Raw genomic sequence first — 22,995 nt, forward strand, 5'->3', positions numbered from 1 at the left:
TTTGTTAACGCGCGTACGTCAGTTTTTTCAGTTGGTACATTTTAACAATGTGTATCGGGTTTTAGTAAACAAAAATACCCTTATATATCATGGATTTTAAGTTTTAAAGTCAAAGGTATTTTAATAATTTTTATTCTCAAAACTAAAAAAACAAGAAACCCCTTAACCCTTACTCACCTTCCTCATTCCTCTCAACCTTTTCTCTTTCATATCTCTCACTCCAACATTTTCTCTATCATCCTATAGTAGATCCAACTAAATGATCATATACTAGATAAGCTTCTTAGGGCTAAGGTATTCGTCCTTGCTGGNTAAAGACCAACCAATAGAAGAAGGTTAGCGAGCTTGGGTCGAAAGCAAAGCGTGGGAGGTTCTCGAATTAGCATCAGAGAAAAAAGAAACCGAAAAAGAATCATTATCCCTTGCGAAAAAACCATAATCAGCCAGTTGTACACGAAAGCAGAAGTTCATTAACAAATCCCATATATATATATATATATATTGTAAATGCTTGTTAAATGAAAAAAAAAATTGTTTAATATATCTAAATTTTTTAGATACTATTTTTATTTACTTTTATTTTTTTTTAAAATATAAAATTTTATACTTTTAACACCATTCTACTCATGTATATATAATAAAAGAATGTATGTGATGGTTAAATATTGTGATATATTAACAATTTACAAAAGTAAAAGTATGCCAAGAACTAAAATTAAAAACATATGAGGAAAAATAAAAATACAATATAATCTAGATATTTTACATCACATTTATTAAATATATATAAATATTTATATTTCTATACGTCCCTCCTAAATTACTATTATTATTATAGAAAATGATATCTTAACATCATTTTTTGACACCATTTTGACACACACGTGTCAAAATGTCCTACCTCAATTTTTTTAATTTGAAATCGTCCAATCACATTTTGACACTGCACACGTGTGCAGTGTGAAAATAGTGTGAAAAAATGGTGTTAAAATATCATTTTTCCTATATTATTATTTGTTGTCTCAAAAAAAGTCACAAAGCAAAAGAAAGTGGATGAAGGAGGAGTAGGAGAAAGGAGAGGCCATTTCTTCCGACGATTGATTCATTGTTTATAGCTTTGAGAGACGTCGAAGGAGGAGTATTTTGCAGACAGATAGATGCCTGTGTCGATAACGCTACCTAGTACTCAGCACCGCGTCTTCGCTTCACTCTTTGCCATCGCCAGGGCCAACAAAACCACCATGGCCAGCACCAGCAGTTCTGGTGGGGCCTTCACCACAATCCAAGAGAGGGTCACTTTCGAGAAAGAGATCAAGAAAAGTAAGTTCATTGCCATTGCTAGCCCCATCGCCGATGAAAAATCCGCCATGTCTTTCCTTTCTCAGGTTCATTTCCCTTCACTTTTTTCCGCTTATTTTACTCTCTTTTTTCTTTCACATTGCTTTTAAGTTTTTTCGCTTCGTTTATTATGAGGTCCGGGATCCACGTGCCACCCACAATTGCTGGGCTTACAAGGTACACTAAAGGATTGTTTTTTTACTTTGATGAAACAATCAATAATGTTTGCTTGTATTTTTGCCACTGCATTATGTTTTTGGGGTCTCTGAATATTTATCATTTTTCTATTGCCTTCCATTTATGTCAATATTTCACTCAAAAGGTATGGTATGGGTGGGAAATAATTTCTCTGTTGCCTGACTTGTAGTTGGAGATTTATACTTTCTGGTCCTTACAGCATGCATTGAGGTTTCATTTCTCATTGTGCCAGTTATAGTTCATTCATCAGTTTCAACCTAAAGGTGTCATCATACTTTGCTCATTAGCTAATTGATTTAAATACAAATTAAGAGTGTTGATAGAAAAGGAAGATAAAAAGGACATAAGTGAAGATAGAAACCAAAATGACACATATGCATGAAGTAGGTAATGTGTTGCTACTCGTCTACACTTTACTATCTTTTGCTCATATCTATTTTTTTTGGTATGACAGGTGGGAGATCAATACCGGTCCAATGATGACGGTGAGCCATCAGGAACAGCTGGGAAACCAATACAAACTGCTATTGATTCTTCGGGAATAGACAGAGTAATGGTGGTGGTGATCAGGTTAATCTTTACCTTATAAGTCGCATTTGCATATAAATATTCACAACTTTGAATCAGTTAAATGTTTCGGTTTGCATATGTTTGATGTCTACCACCGCCCCCACCCCCTTACGTCTTGATGAAATGTATACAACCTTCAGGTGATCAAACTTAAGGATATTTTTTTTTCCCTTTACGAAGTTCTTCTATAATTGTGGGATAATCTGTGTGCAAAGGTATGTTCAAAATATAGAATCCATTTTGTGCTTTACCCTTCCCAGTCTTCCTCATAGTTGTGTTAACGATAACATAATCATTAGAAGAAAAAACAAAGTGCAAGGTAGAGAGGAAGTGAGTTTGTTAACAGATTAAAATGGAATAAGTTAAAATTATAAAGAACATTATGAAGAGAGAAATGAGGGGATAAAATCTCATTACCAGAAAAATTAGCCATAGAATGTTGACCATTTGGAAGAGAAACATGTATAGGTTGAATTTTATTTTTTTTTAAAGGAAAAGAAACATAACGAGGATGTTATATTGTTAGTATATCCTGAGTCTAAAGTTCACTGGGTTAGGAGAGGTACCTGAAGGTTGAAGTGAAGTGTTAACACCATGGCTGCTGACCAAGTTAAAAGTAAATATTGTTGTTGTAGGGGCAGTGGAAGGGCAACCGATGCTTGAATTGGTTCATCACTAAGACTTGGTGCAGTAGGGTCTTCAGGAGAAGATATAATCATGTTAGAGGCAGATTTTGTGGTTCTATAATCTTGGGGAAAACCATGCTTAAAGAATCATGTTTTCACAGTATGATTGGTCTTTTTGCAGCGAATGTGTTGCTTCTTTGATTTTTTTTCTTGGCATTGGATTAATCCCTTCCTGAAAGTTTGGTGAAGCCTGAGTTTGGGTTGCCAAAGCTAAAGTTTCATCTAAAATCCCAATATTCAGTTGACATTCTTGTTGGATCACCATAGAAAAAACAATTGTAGCAAAAGGGATTGAGAAGCAAGATTTGAGATTGGACTGTAGAGTAGTTGTTATCGAACCCTTGAAGAAAGTACAAAACAGAATCATTGTCCCTGTGTTCTTTGATTCCATATATGTATTGTGCAAGAATTAGAATCACATGGAGTTAGTGGGTGAACACTAAAGTTGCGATATTCTTCCGGTAGGATCTTGCATTTGGTGTAGTAAGTGGTATTAGAGGAATCACCTTGTTTAAGAGAAATTATATCAAATGAAATGGGAGATTCAAGCATTGCCATCAGAGGTAGGGGTGGGCAAAATTGTATGGGTTCTTGCTATCTATTAGAGGTAGGGTGGACAAAATTAATTGAACTATATTGAACTATCAATTAACTACATTATATTGAACTAAAAAAATAATTGAACTATTTACAATAAAAACTGATTTTCAACTAGGCACGACTCGGTTGAATGTGACCAATTTCAATAGAGACCAACTCGACTAAGTTTTAACTGTGGTCGTCTTAGCCGAATTTGGTCGATTTTTGGCTGAGGCCAATTCGGCCAAATTCTACCGATTTTCGGTCAGGATCGACTCGACCAAGTATCCGTCGTTGCCGTTTCAACCAAATTCGACCGATTTTCGGACTATGCTGACTTGGCCAAATTCCGGTTGAGACCGACTTGATTGAATTTTGTATGTGACCTTCCCGACTGATTTTAGGTCGAGATTGACTCGGTCGAGTTTTGATTGTGCCTGTCACGGCCGAATTCGACCAAATTTCAGCCCTGACCTGTTTTGACATTTTGCCCAACCTTGTCCATCTCAACCTTTGGCCTGACCCCACTAATCTCAACTTTTTAGTTTTGTTTATGGGAGAACCTATGTTATCGAATAAAGACAAATATTTCATATATACTTACTTAATTTTTCTTTTTTTTCCCAAGGTTTTTAAGTAATAGTTTAATTCAGTTTGATAGAACAAAAAGTAGTTGAGTAAAGTTCGTCTAAACTAATTTAAATTCAATTCAGTTTTGACCAACTATTTTTTGGTTCACTGTAATTTTTAACCATTCAGTGCAGGGCAATTAATTTTGCCCACTCCTAATTAGAGGCGATATCAATGTAGATATACTGTGAGCAATTTTTGGGGAAACTGAATGGAGGAGCCAAGATAGAACTAGGGTATTGCAATATTTCCACAATGCAAGCTGGGAATCATTTGAAGTGGGTTTCTTGGAAGTTTCACCTACAAAAGAGAATTTGTTTTTCATCTCCAATGTTGTTACCATTTATAGGACCGACTATGATATTGGTTCTGTCAAGGACAAGGGAAACAATAATGTGGGTTGAGTTTTCATCAGGATGTATGTAGTTATGGATGTCAGCATAAAGAGAGGCAGTGGTGACTGTCATGTTGCAGAACAACCAATAAGGAGAAGGAGATGACGGGAAAATGAAGGGTAAAAAAGAAGCTTATACGAGACTCTATTAGTATTAGAGGATTTCTGCAAAAGAAAAACTGAATTGCATTCGAAAGTAGAGAGACATATATAAAGTTTTGATTACATGATAAAAGCAAATACACACACATATAATAACTATAAAATCTAGGCTTAATACCTATTTAGTCTCTCGGTTTGTTAGGTGTGTTCAAAGTGGTCCCATCTTTTTTCAAATGTTCACAAACATTTCATATTTTGTAAAAACGGTTTAAGTTGGTCCTTTTTGCTTACAACATTAAAAACGCTAATGACGGATTTCCTTTTGGCCAAAACTGAATGACCCGTCTAGTTAGTCATTGCGTGGCAAGCTCAGCCAATGAGAGATTGCCATGTGATAGTCCCCTTCCCACCCAAAACTAGAAGCTTCATCACACTTTTCCTTCTTCTGCAATCATTGTAACCCTCATTACCATTAACCAGCCACAGTGAATATCGAGTCATACCGCAGCTTCCATCGCAACTTCTCCTTCATTACCTTTAGGTTAAAATTGATTTGCAATTTGAGGTTGAAGATTCTGTTGAAATTGGGTTCATGGTTCGTTGAAGCTGCAAATTGAATTTTGGCAAAGAAGGCAGTGGAGTTTTGGTGAGAAAAGTTGGGGACAGTGAAGTTCTGCACTAGCACTGGAGTGGAGTTGCATCCGCTGTATTGGAGATGTGTTCAAGATAACATGACAGGAAAGGGAATTGCCACGCCATGGAAAATCAGAATATCAGATTTGGGAATTACCAACAAAGGGAATTACCATCATCACCCAGTTATTTTTCCTACTTCCGTTTTGTTGAACAGATTAAACAATTTTTTGATTCTCACCATGTAAATTGCAAGGAATGTATTAGCATTTCTATCTTTCATATTCCTAACTTACCAACAATGAACACAACAGACTACACTTTCTGCTAATCTGCCCAGAGACACTAAGAAGCTAAATATACCAGATATTAGGAAGCAATCATACAAGTATAAAAAATTCTAAAAACAATGCCTTAAATATTCTAAAAATAATCATTCAATTCGTTCCCAAATCTTCCACGCTAGAGCCTTGTGTGAAAAATCATCCTTTTCTTTTATCAAGGCCAAGAAGGTGTATTATTGTTTAGGTTAACTAGGTTTTTATAACTCCCGTTGTGAGCAATTCTGATAGTTTTATATTGATTATACCAGACGGAAAGGTAACACTTTTTGTTTTATTAACTGTTATAATTACTCCTTTTATTATTTAGGATCTAATTCTCATATTTGCATCAATGACTCTAATTAGATCTTTAATGATAATTGGACAAGCAGTACTTAGTCTGTTTGTATTCAATGTTATGATTTGTTCTTTATTTAGATATCATCGTAGTCAAGTTTCATACTAAAAGATGGGGCTGTATGAGCATTCAGATGTTATGCTGGGGTATTAATCTTTTTGGCTGACCCTGCATATAGTCCTGGATACTATTGTGACATAATTCAACCTAATACTGGTGACGTCTATAATAATGGGCACTACTTCCATAGCCACTATGCTACTCAACATAACCAAATAGAGAATGACGAGATCATTGCACGAGCTCTTCAAGAACAATTTTCACGAGTAGATATTTGATGTGGGGGATTTTGGTCATTTGAATTTCTCCAGTAACTCAAATGGCGTTACCTCAGAGCAAAGAGAGGCCGTGAATAGATCCTGAACAGCCAGAAACTTCATGATTTCTTTCTGCACTTGGAAATTGTTATCATCATCTAGCTTCAAGAACTTTAGAATACTGGGAAGGGATTCTATAACCCAACTCTTCAAAAAGTCAGAATTCCCATTGTAGCTGGGAGAATCCTTATCCTCAATAGATCCTATTTAATAATTTTCTTGTGGTTTGACTCCAATCTGAAGGTTCCTCCACTGCATTACCTTCATCCATTGCGTTACACAGTCAAATTTTCCATTGATGCGAACCACAAACCCAATTCCAACACCAATTTCAGCAGAATCTTAAATCCCAAATCGCGAATTGATTTTAACCTAAAGCTAATTTCATTTAACCCTCTGTTATAAGTAAATCCACGTCATTAGTTTTTTTTTTTTTTTTTTTTTTTTTTTTTAAATTGACACCTCAATTCTCCTCATAGTAAACTGGATAACTCATTCAATTTTGGTCAGGGGGACAAGTATGCCGTTAGCATTTTTAATGTCGTAAACAAAAAGGACTAACGTGAACCGTTTTTTCAAAATATGGGATGTCTGTGAACTTTTGAAAAAAGATAGGACAACTTTGGACATACCTAACAAACTGAGAGACCAAAATAGGTATTAAGCCTAAAAATTACTAATAAACTTAAAACAGAAAGCTAACTGATAAGTATGAAAAATATTTGTTTTCATGCTTATAAATGAGCTCAAAGTTGTAATTATTCATGAATTAATGTGTTTCCTCATAGAAAAAGTTGTAATAGTAGGAAGTAAGAAAGTTGTGTAGTAAATCGTACAAGAATTTATATATCATTGGAGTGTTGTCAGATGTTTCTTGCTCAGCCACAATGAAGAATTCTCGTTCAGTGCACCATCACTGATCACTGAGCAAATTGGGTCAGTTGAGGGACAACAGTTGAGAATTTCACTCAGCACATTCGCAGCTGTGTGCTGAGCGAATTAATTAAATCAGATTTGGCTTTAAGTTTAAGAAAGACAGAAAAATGAGTAACTTCTGACAGAGAGCAAAGAACCGAAAAACATTAGAGACTTCAGGAGACTACTTCAAGGCATCCAGACACCATTGTATGCAAGGAATTGCTAAAATGTGTACGTTCTAGATGACTAGAAGTAACTAAACTTTTCTTTCGTTGAAATTGAATGTAATGACTGATCATTGATGTAATTTTCTTATTCAATATATCTCTGTGTTCATATGCTTTTCTTGATTTACTTGTTATTATACTGAAGTATGATGTATTTTATATATTCATTTGTACTGGGAAGTAAAATTGAATATGAATGGAAGAAAAGCAACCAAAAGAAATGATACTAGGAATAGTTTCAATTTTTTTGGTCATTTATAAACGTTAGATTTTAATGCAAAGAATATGTTTGATTACTTAAGGAATTAATAATTTAACATATATCTTTGGAACTTGTTTTAAGAGATTAAACCAAGATACAGTGATGTTAATATTTGAACGCAGAATATATTGTTCATAAAGTTACTGTAATGTTAGTCATGAATTCAATTCCAACGAAGTTTGTTTTAAACTTTCAATATCATTTTTTTATAATTTGTTAATTTCATTACATTTAATTTACATGAATCAAAATTCTATCATTACTATATTAATTTTGGTAAATAATTTCAATTAGATAACAACTCAATTCCCTTGAGAGAATGATACTCTAAACTTACTTTTTATTACTTGAAATGATTCGGTATACTTGCCAAAAGGTTATCACTAACTCTTATACATTAACCGAAAACTTTAAGACTATCATTGGCATGTTCTTTTGGATGGTTTTGTACATAAGCCTGTTATGTGTAATAAGCACTAAGCTGTTTTATTTTGATGATGGATTTTAAATATAATTTGTATTGTGATCTATATTAAATTTCAGGCATTTTGGGGGTATCAAATTAGGAACTGGGGGATTGGTCAGAGCTTATGGAGGAGTTGCATCAGAATGCTTGACGAATGCCCCAACTTGCCTTGTGAAAACAAAGGTTGTTTTATTTTAGTCTGCAGTGCATCTTTAGGTTTAGTTGTACCCAGTTCTCAGCATTTCACTTTCTTTAAGGTTTTCTGAACACATTAAGCTTGCTTATGGTGTATTTATTTATGAATAATCTTGCAAAAAATGTAGGTGCCAATGGGTGTAGAGGTTCCCTTCGACCTACTTGGAGTTCTCTACCATCAGGTTAGTTCTGGCTATTGATGATTTTCTGATATTGAAGAGTCCTTAAGTTAGACTTGGATTTGACTGGAAAAAACTTATAAGAATAAAGAACAAGATTTGGATATTCATGTTTTTTTGTGGTAACAAGTCTAACTTGAGCAACACATTTCAATTTTTACTTATTCATCCCTTGATGTCTGCCCATTATGACATGTTTGGTAACATGGTGAGTTGAACTCACTGTAATTTGCTAAAGCAACAAATAGTTACTTTTCTTGGTGACTTCACCGTGATTTTATCCTCAAGGTGGATTCCTACAGCCAGCCAATACAATCACATTATATGTATAAACTGCATTTTTAACCTCTTCATTTTAAAGTTTTTGCTGAAAAAGAAAGTTATGGTTTAGAAATCATAGGTTCTCTTTGATTTGATGTTGTTAATGCAATGATATCAATCTACTGCTGGTACTTGTGCTTGAGATGGTAAGAAGTGTATAGAAAAAAAAAAAGCTAGACCCTTGCAATCACCGCAAGTAGATTTTTCTTATTGCAAGAACTATATAGGTTGAGTTGTGAGTCTATATGTTTCCCCATCTATTGCTTATTTTCTTTTTATTCTTTTTCCAGGTGCAATCTTTTCATGTGGAAGACATCAAGCAGGATTATGATACCGGTAAAGATGGCATATCTATGGTTACTTTTAAAGTTGATTTTGACCAAGTTGACAAATTGGAGGATGCACTGAAAGCCAAGTGTAGCAGAGAATTGAAGTTTTATAAGCGGTGAAACATGATCATCACATGGGATCAGTCTTGGGATTTTGATTATATTTTTCTTATATATGAAAAATACTTCTTCACCTGAAGATTGGATGAATAGGACATCTCCAGGACCTTGACTAATTTGAAAATGAGGAAACTTGTTTGCAGAATAGTTTAAAAACTAAAATGCATTTGTTTGTAATGTACTGATAATGTTGCATAATTTGTAAATTCAGTCGAAGTTACCTAGGGTATAATTTATACTTGCAAAATAATTATATATACAGAAACTGCACAAAGATGTACTCTTTCTGGACTTTATAATTTTAAAGTAACAAAATAATAGTGGAATAATGTAAATAAATTTTGATTACACTCATTCTATTTAAGGATCATAATTTAAAAGTACACTCTGATTAATTGGGGTTTGTATCTTTAAAGATTCAAATGTATTCTTGATATCCAAGTTTCAGTGAAAGACATTCTACAAAAAAAAATTAAATAAAATTACTTAACTACTTTTATAATTAATATAAGTTAATTTTACTTTATTTAATTAAGTAGATTTCCTTTGAAATAATGCAAAGACTCCCCTTTAGATATAATTACACTCTGCTTTAGATATAATTACACTATTGTTAGTCACCTTTGATTGATCTCAATCACATTTTTCACATCACCGCCAAATTGTTTGAAGTGGTTATCAATAAAACAGAAGACCTATTTTCTTGCATTTTCATGGTCTCTTTCTGTAATTGAACCTGATCTAATCAGATTCATCATACATTTCCGTTGGTCTCTTTCTTTCTGTAATTGAGCCTGATCTAATCAGCTTCGTCTTAAGAAGATTTAGACTAATGTCTTTAAAAAGATCAGATTTTAGTCTATTGATTAACCAAGAAAAACATAAATGAACAAAATTCAAAATGTTCATATGGCTATGCAGATTCAAGCCATTATGGTCCTAAGAACTTGAGGTCTCCACGTGTCAAAGACATACATTCCACCTTAGTGAATAACATAATATCACATTCCTTCCAAAAAGCAAAAAGCAAAGCAGTCTCCCATCCATAAAGACAGGATACATGTTCCACCATTTCAAGTTTGGAATTACTTTTAGGAATTCTAATACAAACTCTAAACCATGAAATGCATTTAAAGGAAATGAAACAAAATACTTTCGAATTCTCTCTTAAACTATGTTTTTTGGATAGTATACAACCTATGCTAAAACTACCACAATTATCTTTTCTTCAGAAGAGAATCATACTCCTACTGGCCAGCTATTAGAAATACCAAGATATCTCTTTCTAAATACCAAACAGATTTTCTTTCACAGACAAACTATTATATTACAATCAAAATGAAGGATTCATCATGTATCTGGCAGAAGCAGAATAGAAGCCATGCATGATGATACCCCTTTTCCTACAAAACCAAGACAACATAATGAGCCCTACAAAAAGATTTCCCTTTCAGGTTTTTCCAAAATCTGTGACAAGAACCATACATACTGTAAACAGCAAAGGCTACCAATCCAACCAAGATTTCCCTTTTGAGGATTTTCCAAAATCTGTAGCCGAGAACAACACACTATTTTCCCTTATCTTTCTCTTCCCCGTCTGAATCGGAGTCAGCAAGTTCATGAACAACCCCTTTCGTTCTAGTTCTAGTCCTATGAGCCACCGTTTTAACCCTAAACCTCTTTCGCATTCCATTCTCCTCACCAACGGGATACCTGAGCGGAAAGCTCACGTGGTAACAGTAGTACTCCTCCTTCCCCGCCACTACCGACTCCGGTGGAGGGGGCTTCACCGCGGTGCCGTGAAACGTCTTCTGGCAATTGGCGCACCTCAGCGAACAATCCTCGTAACACCTCTGGTATTCGTGGAGATACCAGCAGTAGGGACACATTGTCCAAAAAGAAGAAGCCTCCTCTTGAACCTTTCTGTCAAAACTTGCCTTGAGTGTGGGGTCAGAGAGAACACACCAGGCTTCGCGGACACGCATGAGGGCCTCGTCCGCAAAGGGAAACTTGTTCTTATTAGGATCCAGGAGACGCACTAAGATCTTGAACTGTTGCCGTACGAAATCACGGTCCGCAGTAGCGTCTCCAGGACTGAGACGCAAAATGGAGTACCAGTCAAGCGGGTCATGGCGGCGCTCTGCGGCAGCAAGAACATCGGCAACGGCAAGGATTTGGTCGATTTGCAGGGAGGTGTTGGGGTCGGATCGGACGATCTTGCGAGTGAAACCACGACAGGCGTTGAAGCTGCGGCGCTTGAGAAGGGAAAGCGCAGGGCGAAACATGGAGAGGGTGTCGGCGGTTCCCTCCGATGTTCCGTCCTTGTCTGTGTCTGTTTTCTCCTCCATTCTGTCTTTGATAATCTAACACCTCCACACAGGCAAGTTAAAAGGAGCGAAAATTCTGTGACTAAACTCCTTTTATACTCTCCTTTTGCCAAAGTTCATTTCAAATTGGACCGTCAATTACATCGGCTAAATTCTCTCATCTCAAATATTACCCCACTTTCAAATTTTCAATAAATTTAACCATTTACTTTCATTTTTTTTTTTCTAAATTTATGTTGTAGAAAGAGACAGGTAAAGAAAACAAGGTGAAAACTTTTAAATTCCTAATTTCCAAAATCTACCATCTCAAACAATAAATTTACTTTTACAAATTTTAAGAATTTATGTTTTTAATTTCCTTATCACCAAACAATACTTTTGTGTAAAATAACAGAAATTACTTTTTTGTAAAATAAACTTTGAAAAGATAATGCATCACTAAAACTAATATCTTGCAAGTTGACTAAAAGTTATTTTTTTTTAAAAAAAAAGCTAAGGTAAAAAATTAGAAAAAGATGGTGCTTGAAGTAGATAGCCAGCCCCATCATCAAATACACTGGAACAAGGAGCTGAGAAATACTTTCAAACCAACCATTCCCTACATATATGGACAACTTCAATCTTCATGTTTCTTTGGAAACTCTCATATACTGAAGGTTCTACCGCCCAAGTTTTATCTTTAGTGAACTATTTTTTCAACTTTGGACTGTTTTTTTGGCATCAGATGACCTTGTACTCATTTATTTTTTTTGTAAGATATAGCACGTTTGAGTTGAATTGCTACATTGTATGTCGTTTCACATATTGAGCTTTTTTTTTTTTTTTTTAAAAGGCACCAGAAATAAAAGAAGTGATTGAACTGTGTTTATAAATGTCAGAAGCGGATAAACATGAAAGATCTCTCATGCTAAATAATCTCATAATTTTGATAATATGAAAAGAATATTTAGCTTTGGTAAACTAGTGAAGTCCAAGAGATTGTACAAGAGACAGTACACGGATAGTAAATCATGCTATAAAAAGGACAACTTATGTTTGTTTCTTTTCACTAGGCTGTAAAAAACAATGTGTTTCTATAGGTTTTCACTCCTAATAACGGATCATCTTTTCAAGTTAATATATATAAAGAGATGAAGATAAATGGTAATATGATTTTGAACCTCAAATATACTTTCTTAAGTTCTTATTCTGGGACTAAACTTTTATCCAAGATAACTTCCTGAAGTTCGTGTATTGTGCAATTAAGCTTTAATGCACACTCTCAGTTTGTAATTTTTCGAACACTTTTAAAAGTAAAAATAAGTTAGTAATCTTGAGTTTAAATTATATTATTGATGTGTAAACAATAACACAACCAAAAATAAATTATGAGAAACAATAATAATAATAAATAATAATAATGAACACAAAAATAAAAATATTAATTTTTTTATCATTAAAAACCTTGTGAAAGTAACCATTTTCGGACTAGTCAATCAAAAACACAATTTCATAAATCCAACCTAGGTAAGAATTGTTATCGCTTATGATTCAAAACAAGACAATGAATTTACTATCTTTATTCTTTATTAACTTTTTCATCTCTATTTAATGTAAGACTAAGAATTAAATTTATACATAAAATTTTTTTCTTTATTAACTTTTTCATCTCTATTTATATTTATACTTAAAATTTTATCCGTTATAAAGAGTGGCATTGAAAGTACTTGTGGTAGTTAAGAATAATAATTAAAAAAAACTTACTTTTATTTATTTCTTCACATTCCCTAATGAATTTCACACTTATTTCTTGTCTTCGATGTAAATTTTGTCACACAAGATTTCTCTTTTATTATTATGATCAGATCAAACAACTTTACATAGACATAGATCCGGAGAGAACCGCAACCACTTCTAATATTTACTGCCAGAAGTTCATTACAACTACAATGGGTGGAAAACGAGTAAAAGATGGCTGGAGGCTAGACAATGACTTATATATTTTAAAACCGGATAATGTCAATCGAATCTGATGCTGCAACGTGTATAATAACAGTTTCAACTGAACCAAAAACTGCGTTTTAAGCTACTTGCATTAACTACCTGACTCAAAACTGCAGGCTAAGAATACTAAAATAATTACTGCTACATACAAACATAACGTGCAAGCAAATTGAGAAATGCAATATCCAAGAGCATTAGCGAACTTAGCAGAGGCACCTCAGAACATGGAGTAAAGAATAATGTTGCCATCCAAAGGTCACGTTCTAACATCTTTGAGTGCACCCCCTTTTTCGAGCTCGCTGACCAAATCCTTAAGCGATGGAACCTTTGTAGCCAAGGTCCTATATAATCTAGAATAACGTGCCCTTGTGCCATCTGCAGTCCTAGCTAGAGCGAGCAAGCTTAGAGCTTCCGGTAGTTCATTAAAAACTTGTTTCATTTCCTCCAAGTTCATATTTTCCAAAACGGAGGGTCTAGGGGCCACCCTCACAATTTCACCACCTTTAGGTTCCTGGACTCGTGCATCAGCTTTAATGACCAGTTCCGAATTAGAGTTAGCACCACATTTTATTATAAAGGGTAATGTCGAGCCGGTATTAAATTGGAGTACATTCCATTGTGCCACGTCGGTTTCAGATCCAGAGCTCAGATCTGTTGATGACTTCCGACCATGAGATATATCTTGAATGGGGTCATCCTCTTCAGGAATTGACTGTATCATAACAAAAATCAAGGATTCAAACATTAAAAAAAAAAAGTTCAATCCAACTTAACTTTCATCAGTTCAGCTCTTTAGCAAATCACTAAGCTAGCTATGGACCCAAACAACACAGTAAAAAACTTTGTTCTATTTCATTATTGATTATAATTTGAAAACTGCAACTAAGACAGGAGAAAGAAGTAGGTATACAATACAATACACAACATTTTGCATACCTCAACCATGTAGCGGGCATCTGCAATGTGCCTCTGAGCACATGGATGATCAATTTGGAGAAGTGAAGGCATCTGTTCTTTTAATTCATCAAGAGACGCAAGCATACTCTTTTTCTTACTTTTGCTCAAGATGTTCACAGAAGAAAGTCTTGTTATATCCTGTTTAATAATGCCTTGAATTATTAATAACTATCCAATCAGTTGTACACTAACTTTTGAAAATAGAATTGAGTAATAATGTTAGAACCTTGATTTGCTTTAATATGCTATCAAGCGAAATAAGAGATGCTAATCTTGCATCTTCAGCTGCAGTAGAAGGATTTTGAATAGGGGAGCCACCATTTTCTAATGTTAATAAAGCTATATCACTTTTCATTTGTTGCAGAATCTGATAAAAGGAAATTGAAAAAATCAATGTCAGTGTATTATGAACAAATTCATTTAAGACAACAGAGAAGTAAGATCCTTCACCAAAGCTAATGCAATTACCCAACCAATACGACTGAATTGACAATATATGAACAAGAATACGAATGGAATAAACAAAAAAAAATAAAAATCATCTATTCAAAATAACAGGATACTAAATATAGAAAGACCTCATTTAAACTAAATTGAAACTACAGACGATCAGATGGCTAAAGTCTTTAGACCTAGAAGCATAACAAAAATGCATTTCATATTGAGTTGGACAGCAATAATGTTGTTGTATTATTCCACCAACACGATTCATTTCATTTAATAGAATTTCTCTGATGGACAATAAATGAGATTTTTTTTATGAACAGTATTAAAAAGGCTTTGTTTCAAATTGTGTATTACACTTTCAGAAATACTAGGAAGGACAGAACGTTATTTCAAGGTAAGTGCAAACAAATGTTTGGTAATATATATAGTTTTGTAAAAGAAATGGAATGGATATTAATATTTTTGTAATAAAATAATATAAAATTGCTATAGGAAATAAAAATACTTATCGCTTGACATGGGAACGGAAATAAGTGAACGCCATATTCCCGTTTATCTTTACCAGAAACAACATTATAAACCATGAAAAAAACATACTAAAATATTGATTTCTTTTTCTTCTAAAATACTAAAATTTTTGTCTTCTAAGATAATATTAGAAGAGTAAATGAACAAAATTTAGTATAAGCAAATAAATGGAAAATAAATTTAAAAAATATTTGAGGCTCCGAAATATCTATATAAGCAAATGAACAAAATAGACGTAAGTGCTTTATGTTTTACCGTCTCGTTCTATCTTTTACAAGTGAATATTATTTAGACTTGGTTTTGTCTCTCTACTCTCTCCCTATGTTATCTAAAACCCCAAAATTGCAAAAGTTATCTAGGATGATCACTTTGGAGTAGTTTAAATTTCATTGTTTTATTTATTTCCTTTTGAATTTGATTAGCATGAGTCAAAGAATGCTATAAACAAGGGCTTAGTACTCTGTCTTCTGCAACATATCATTATACATCATATATCAATACCATATTTTATTTCCAAGTGTTTATAATTTCAACATTCATGATATCCAACCTTCACCATCCTTTGTAAACCAATCGAATAACTACAACAATGCCAACTTTCTAAAAGTTTGAACTTTTTCTTTTTAATTTTATTATAATTTTCAATGATTGTCATTGTCTTTGCTCTCTTCCCAGCATTGATGGGGAGAGCAAGAATGATGAACTTAAAATGTTAACTCCAACAGTTCCACTGATAGTGGCTAATATTAGTAGAGTCGTGAGCCCTGTCTTTTTCCTCCACAATATCAAATGCACCTGATTTAATTTCTTTGTTCTATACCCACTTGGCCTCTATAGGTTGAAACGAGCTATTTATACAACTAGAATTTGTTATAGATACTTGGTTAAGAGGCACCAACATTGTCATTACATCAACTCTCAGCCTCTAGGGTCAAATTAAAAATGGTGTTGCCTTATAATTAGAGGCTATATCAGCATTTACGGTGCAATTTTTATCTAGCAACACTAACACAATGACAAACGTGAACTCATGCAGCAACTAAAGATAATATATGTTGATATAACACACCTTTGGCATGCATAAGATTTAACTGTTTGAAAAAAAAAAGAAAAACACCTTTCTTCTTTTATGATCAACTGATTCTAGAGCTGAACGTAGTTTAGCTACTTGTGCTGCATCTTCAGCCTCCTCTGTTGCCAAGGTACCAGCAATATCCTGTCAATCAAATGTCAGAAAACAGAAATCCAACATAATGAAAAAAGATTTCATTAATTTCTTTTGATCTAAAGTATACATCCACAGCACAAAATGTAATCAAAATATATGTAAATGAAGATCTGCATCTAAATATATGGTTGTTAGGCAAGTTGTTACGTATCCGAGTATGGAACGTAACTAGAACAATATCTCACACACTCAAAACAACCAAAGGAATAATGAAACAATGGAATTGAACAAATGAATCTCTTTTATTGATGGTAGTGTATGAATAAACAAAAGTAAACAATAATTAGGAGCATAACCTCCATCAACTATTTCTAATAACTGGGAGCAAGATCTCTGTCAGTTACCTGAGAGCATAACCTCTCTTACAAAACTCACAAATAAAAAACATACCCTTAACCCTAGACTCTAGCCTTATTTATACTATAATATCTCTCTAGAATATATCTATATTTAATGTAAATATCTCCCGTAATATCCCCTAGTATCTATCATTAATTATAAATATTATATATTGTATATTTCTTTGGATTGTATATTTATTTACTATAGTTATATAGTACTGAATAATATCCTAAGATATGGCTTTGATTACTCTAATTAAATTCTCCAGAATATCCTTTCAGAATATCTTCCTTATTACTCTAATTATCTTCTCGCCCACCCTAACTGTTGTGGCAGTTAGGATGCTTCCTCACTACTTCCAACTGTTCGGCCTGGTCGTCCCCACTTGCCTACCGTTCGGTTAGCTTGATCCCTGTAAAGAAAGAAAAATAGGGAAAAAACTGTCTTGAACATATGGGAGGCCTTTAGGAAACAACTGTCTTGCAGAGGCAAACAACAACAAACCTTTAGGGACTTCACTACCCTGAGTAGCAACAAAACTTCAAGGGACTTAACTGCCCTGAACATAAGGGTGGCCTTCAGAATAGAGAAGAGGATAGCGGAAGCAATAGAGGTAGGACTAGGTGTTGGTGCATCGGTGGCACAAGTGGCGGAGACGATGGCCGCGAAAGTGGTCGACGACAGTGGCCGGAGACGGTGGCCGGATGGCAACATCGGACAGATGCGAGACAAAAACCAGAGATTGCCCATTGAAGTATAAAAGCACGGGTTGAAAAAGAGACTTTTATGGGGCCGCCGGTGGCGGCGGCCACCAGCGGCAACAAAGACAAAGTAGAAAAGGATCAGAAAACCTGCTCTGATACCAAGTAGAAAATAATATTGAAATTTATTATTTAGAATTGATTGAAAATACATTCTCATATCCTCTATTTGTAACAATCTAATTCTCTTAAAAAGGGAAATAGAGAAACTAGGAAAACAAAATAAAATAAAAGATTGTATATCTATTTTCTCTAATTAGGAAGATTCTAAAGAAATCTTCTCTAATTACAACACTCCCCTTTGTCCACCATTCGGTCAGCTTGCTCCCCAACCTTCCACCGTTCGGCCTGCTTGCTCTTCTTTGTAAACCGTTCGGTCTCCTTCTCTCTCTCCTATACCTTCTTCTCCTCATACCTTCTTGAAAGTTCTACATCGGCTAGAGATAAGACTAATTTAGAGTATATATGAGTACAAACCTCACTTTACAAGCCGGTTTTGTAAGATTGAATTAGGCTTAAAGTTCACTTTTTAACATGGTATCAGAGTCATCGATTAGAACCTATTCTAGCAAGATTTGTGTCTATTAGGCATATCACTTCACCCGCTATTTTGGATTACCCATTAATGTCTAGTCCCACGCATGAGGTATATATCTCGACATAAGGGAGGTGTTTTGGAATAGAACTAATTTAGAGTATATATATAAGTACAAACCTCACCTTACAAACTGGTTTTGTAGAGTTAAACTTAAAATTCACTTTTTAACCGTCTTAAAGCAAACAAGCTTCTTCTAATAATGAACTTATGAGGGGTGCATTTAGAATTCATTCCACACATAGAACTACCGTGCCATACCTTCAAGTGTTGTAGTTGAGAAGTATAGACCCGTTTTGAATATTCAAACAATAGCTGGCCAAGGGCATCAGTATGGGGAGGAAGAGCCGCACCAAGGCCAGCCATCCAACCATCCATAATTGCAGTTGAAAGAAGTTCCAACTGACCAGTTGAGCCCCCCGATGCATCATCCCCAGTTACTGATAGAAATTCAAAATTCTCGGCAAGCCAGGATCTAATTTGGCGCTGCAACTCACCAGCAGGTGTATGAACAAAGAGTGCAGCAAGAGCTTTGTTCCCCATTGCAAAACTTTTGGCCTCCTCGGTAATTTCCCTAAGCTTTCCACCAGTTACCTGCTGTCTCCAGATATCCTGTGCAGTTTATTTCAAAATCAAAACAGAATCATATAACATAGGTTCAAACAAAGTAAGCTTTTTTTCAGGTATGTAGCAGAGAAGAAAGAAAAAACACAAAACCAACACAAACTAAAAGAACAAGTTGCAGCCTTCACCCCTCAACCAGTTATCAACAATTTAGCAGATAACATAATAGGACACGGATAAATGGTAAGAAGATATTTATAATATTCAAGGATCTAAAAGAAATTTCAGGAGTAATAAAGATACAAAATTAGTGTGAGCAGCGGGAATAAAGATAGAAAATTAATAAGTATTGGCAGCTACCTCATCAATCCCACGTATCTTCAACACAACAGATGAAAATTTTGATTTCTTTTCTGGCTTTAAATTCACTTTAAATCCCTGGATCTGCTCGTCAACATATAGCACAGGAGACCTACCAGGACTACTTCCTCTGCTGGAACTTCTACTGCGCCCAGTATTATTCTTCTCAAGAAAGCAATCCACTGGCAAAACCTTTCAATTCAATTTGCAAGACATACAAAATTAACAAATCACATGCCACTAGACTCAGTAAAACATCGCAAAATACAAAGCACAGCCTTATTGGAAACATTTTTTTCTTTTGAAATGGAAATTCCATAGCCTTTACTGCTATTACCTTAATTGATTGCAACTCTGGGGATCTTGCAAGCAAAGATCTTATATACAGAATCCTAACACGGGAAACAAGCATGGTGTCCATCACACGTTTAGGTTCCATCTTTCTGATAAAAGAGAAAACAGAATCCTTAATCTCAGCAAGAATTTCATGTTCCCTAGAGGCACCTGCTTTGATGACAGCAGCAAGAACCTGAAATCATTTTGAGATATGCTTACAAAATTTAGCCTGGATTTGGTGCAATCAACCTCATTTGTTATTGATAAAATTGTATGCACAACCTCTTTTTGATGTTCAATACATTTTCATTTCAAGTTGCTTAGTACGGGAGCAATTCCAGCTGTACATATTCTCGAAGTAAATGTAAAAATTAAAATAGAAAAATATAAGAATTAGCAGTTTGTATTATAAACACACAAGTATATGTATTATGTAGAGTGCTTATGAATACAACAAATTCGTTTTCCAGTACACTATGTTGTCTGCCATTGCTAACAACATATATTAACATGGTATCAAGTGTTTGTCAAAATTTTCCTTGATTTTTTTAGTGAACTTAGGTCGCACTGCCCAGTATAGGAGATTCAGGATCCTCCAATTGGCCTATCCTAAAACTCTGGCAGTGATGCATTCTGCTATAACAGGCTTTTCTATGGGTTTCAGTCCTCTCACATGTCAGCATGTGACAGCGCAAGAAGTCGTTTGTCCTTTGCTTTCTTTCACTGGCAAAGACCTGCCATGTCCAGTGTATTTTTTTGGTTGCTTGCCTCCCTAATGGCAGAATGAAAAGAAACACTAATGACGTTGAAATTCAGGTGGTGACAAAGATAATTGAATGTTGAAGCAAACTTTTCTTTGCAGATACGAAAGTCAATGGAATTTGAGCTAATTGGCTTAACCAATCACTGAATATGAGTTTATTAAGGAATTGAATAAGTATTCAAATTTCTTATTCAATTAAAGGTCTCCTGTATCTATGAATCATGTAAAGCCCTTTGATAGGTATCAGCAAAAGTTAGGAGAAAAAAATGAATGAAATTCGTATAATATTGCTCATTGTTAAAACAATACAGAGGAAAAGACAATTCACTGACGTGATACAATGGCCTCAGTCCCACATCCACTCGTCCAACCCCCCCCCCCCCCCCCTCCGATTCCTCCTCCACCAGCTAACTCAGCAATTATGTTAAGATCCCAATCATTGGGTGTGTACTTGTGGATGCCACGAAATGGCCTTCCACTTTCTTCTCTTAACTCATACTCGTATCACCATTTAACAGGTTAGGCTACTAGCCCATTTTATGAGCTTAATAGAACTTCTCAACAACTTGATGTGCTGATACCTTTCAGTCATGATGTCAAATTTGTAAGGCTAGATATGGGAAAATGACAGTTAAGAACTTCCTATACATCCTCCAGATTTGATATTTATTTTCTGTAAGATGCTGATAAAAACCTTGGGAGAATCATAAAGCAAAAAAGCCAGCCACTGCAGTTGGAGAGCACAAGGCTTTATAAATATTGGGAAGTACCAGATTACCTACCTCAATTCAGTTTATATGTGTTAAGGAAAGTTTACCTATTTTCAATTGATTTTAAAATGAAATCTGACATGCTGTTAAAGCCTATAACTCATCTTGGTAATTTCCTATTGTGCTAAGCTCATCTAGTTTGGCAAGTAGATATGGACAGGGGTGTGATGGCAACCTCCTTGAGCTAGGTTGGGCTAAAGCTTAGAAGGATGCAAGAAATGGTCCCTATGGTAGGTATGGTTGCAGAAATGAGGTAGCATGGATGATTAAGGTGTGCCAATGGTGGTGTTGGTGGAGTAGGCTCACGGTTTTGAGCTAGGTGGTGAAGATGGTGGGTAGTTTGATGGTTCAAGGAGAGGTTAAGCCAACTCCATGAGGTAACTGACTAGAAAGACCTCTAGGGTTGTTCTAGTCTTGATCAAGGAAGATTATGGCTACAATTTGGCAACATAAAATTACTAAATTCCAAGATGAAATACAAGGGTAGAGACACCTCTATTTATAGGCCAAGGGTGTCTCCTTCTAACCTTAAAAGCATTATCTCCCATTTTTGCTCTCATTGGTAAACAATGAGGCCTTCTAACCTCTCCAATGATGGGAGCACATGTAGCCACTCACAAAACACAATCATCTCCATTCCTAGAGTGTCATGTGACCACTACTAAAAACAAATCCTCTCCAATGGTGGAGGGACATGTGGCCACTAACAAAAAGAAATCCTCTCTAGTCCTAGGGTGCCATGTGGCTATCTTTTAAAAAGAAAATCCTCTCCAATGGAAGCATGACACATGGCATACACTTTCAACTTGGTTTGGATATCTAACATAGGCAAAATCCTATGCTACTTAGGCCTTAATACAAGCCTTAATCAAACCTACACTACATGTCCGAATGCAAGGCCTAAATCCTATATTACTTCTTCTTCCATGATGGCCTAAGTGAAACACACTTTTGTTTCTCCCTCTATGGATGGTTCTTCTTGGAGGAGCTTGGCCATACTTCTAGTGGTTGGACCCTTGGCTATGAGTTTGCCATCAGGGTGTTGGAAAGTACATCACCTGATCTTAATTATTGAAGTTCGTTTTGTTGGAAAACTTCACTCAATGTCAATTAGTTTTAAGATGAAATTTGACATAGTATGAGAGTCTATAGCTCATCCAAGTAAATAACCTATTCTAATAGACTCACTGATTCCAACAAGCATTTCAAAAGAGGGGTGTTGGAAAATCCCACATCACTATCTCAATTCTTGGAGTGGCTTATATATCTATTGGACAACTTTGCTTAATGTCAATTGGTTTGGTTTTAAAATGAAATCTGACTACAAATTCCTCAAACTAGAATACCTACTCCCAACCTGGGCCTCATGTTGCATACCTTTGCAATTGGTGCTCCATATTCCCACCACATGCTCCACAACCCCAATAACAATGCAAGTTGGCTATGCACTAGCACTTTGACTGGTCCTGAGCAAATAATAAAATGCCAGCATTACCCCACCCATACCATTCACTAGAAGCTGAGAGCCTAAGACATGTCAAAAAGCTATGACACCAATTGGTAAGACCCTCACGTGGGTGCAGCAAAGACATATATTAGAACACAATGTTTAGGGCTCTCCAATATCAATTGGCAAATCATTTGGTATCCATCATTTCTGTGTTTTGTCATAATAAAAAATGGATACAAAATTTTTTTGTGTAGGGTGCTTAAAGGTTGTAAAAGTTTGGAGGAAAAACTGAGAAGTAAAAGTATTATTACTGTGCTGTAATTCTATTACACATAGTGCCCTATTTAAGGGACTATGGACCAACGTAAATAAGGCTTCT

At 35.1% G+C, this 22,995-nt stretch overlaps 3 protein-coding genes across 4 annotated transcripts in view; 1 reads left to right on the forward strand and 2 right to left on the reverse strand.

Moving 5' to 3' along the window:
* The first annotated feature begins 1,037 nt into the window (after positions 1-1,037).
* LOC106755145 (IMPACT family member in pol 5'region) lies at positions 1,038-9,425 on the forward strand. 2 transcript variants are annotated; one of them, XM_014637248.2, is made up of 6 exons: positions 1,038-1,385; positions 1,474-1,515; positions 1,991-2,106; positions 8,139-8,244; positions 8,385-8,438; positions 9,047-9,425. In XM_014637248.2, the coding sequence occupies exons 1-6, from the start codon at positions 1,158-1,160 to the stop codon at positions 9,203-9,205; spliced, it is 705 nt and encodes a 234-aa protein (XP_014492734.1). In that variant the 5' UTR covers positions 1,038-1,157; the 3' UTR covers positions 9,206-9,425. The 2 variants fall into 2 exon arrangements, with proteins under 2 accessions (XP_014492734.1, XP_014492735.1); XM_014637249.2 differs by lacking the exon at positions 1,474-1,515.
* Positions 9,426-10,487: 1,062 nt separating this feature from the next.
* LOC106755155 (uncharacterized protein At4g38065) lies at positions 10,488-11,608 on the reverse strand. Its single transcript, XM_014637259.2, has one exon. It carries the CDS (start codon positions 11,551-11,553, stop codon positions 10,774-10,776), a length of 780 nt encoding a protein of 259 aa, XP_014492745.1. The 5' UTR covers positions 11,554-11,608; the 3' UTR covers positions 10,488-10,773.
* Positions 11,609-13,402: 1,794 nt separating this feature from the next.
* LOC106755159 (kinesin-like protein KIN-14B) overlaps positions 13,403-22,995 on the reverse strand; it is a 35,811-nt gene continuing 26,218 nt past the window's right edge. The window contains exons 17-23 of the mRNA XM_014637263.2: positions 19,635-19,826; positions 19,298-19,489; positions 18,635-18,985; positions 16,565-16,663; positions 14,699-14,839; positions 14,452-14,610; positions 13,403-14,227 (exon numbers count right to left, since the gene is read on the reverse strand). Of these exons, the coding sequence (XP_014492749.1) occupies positions 13,772-14,227; positions 14,452-14,610; positions 14,699-14,839; positions 16,565-16,663; positions 18,635-18,985; positions 19,298-19,489; positions 19,635-19,826 (1,590 nt within the window). The 3' untranslated portion in view covers positions 13,403-13,771. The remainder of the gene's footprint in view (positions 14,228-14,451; positions 14,611-14,698; positions 14,840-16,564; positions 16,664-18,634; positions 18,986-19,297; positions 19,490-19,634; positions 19,827-22,995) is intronic.

The sequence above is a fragment of the Vigna radiata genome, unplaced genomic scaffold (genome assembly GCF_000741045.1).
Source record: "Vigna radiata var. radiata cultivar VC1973A unplaced genomic scaffold, Vradiata_ver6 scaffold_265, whole genome shotgun sequence".
Classification (NCBI taxonomy): Eukaryota; Viridiplantae; Streptophyta; class Magnoliopsida; order Fabales; family Fabaceae; genus Vigna; species Vigna radiata.

What these genes read in the sequence shown, in the direction of transcription:
- LOC106755145 (XM_014637248.2), top strand. Translation starts at nt 1,158, where the DNA reads ATGCCTGTGTCGATAACGCTACCTAGTACTCAGCACCGCGTCTTCGCT. An exon ending in CCATGTCTTTCCTTTCTCAG is followed by an intron (nt 1,386 to 1,473) that starts GTTCATTTCCCT and finishes GTTTATTATGAG; the next exon opens with GTCCGGGATCCACGTGCCAC. An exon ending in CTTGCCTTGTGAAAACAAAG is followed by an intron (nt 8,245 to 8,384) that starts GTTGTTTTATTT and finishes CAAAAAATGTAG; the next exon opens with GTGCCAATGGGTGTAGAGGT.
- LOC106755155 (XM_014637259.2), bottom strand. Translation starts at nt 11,553, where the DNA reads ATGGAGGAGAAAACAGACACAGACAAGGACGGAACATCGGAGGGAACC.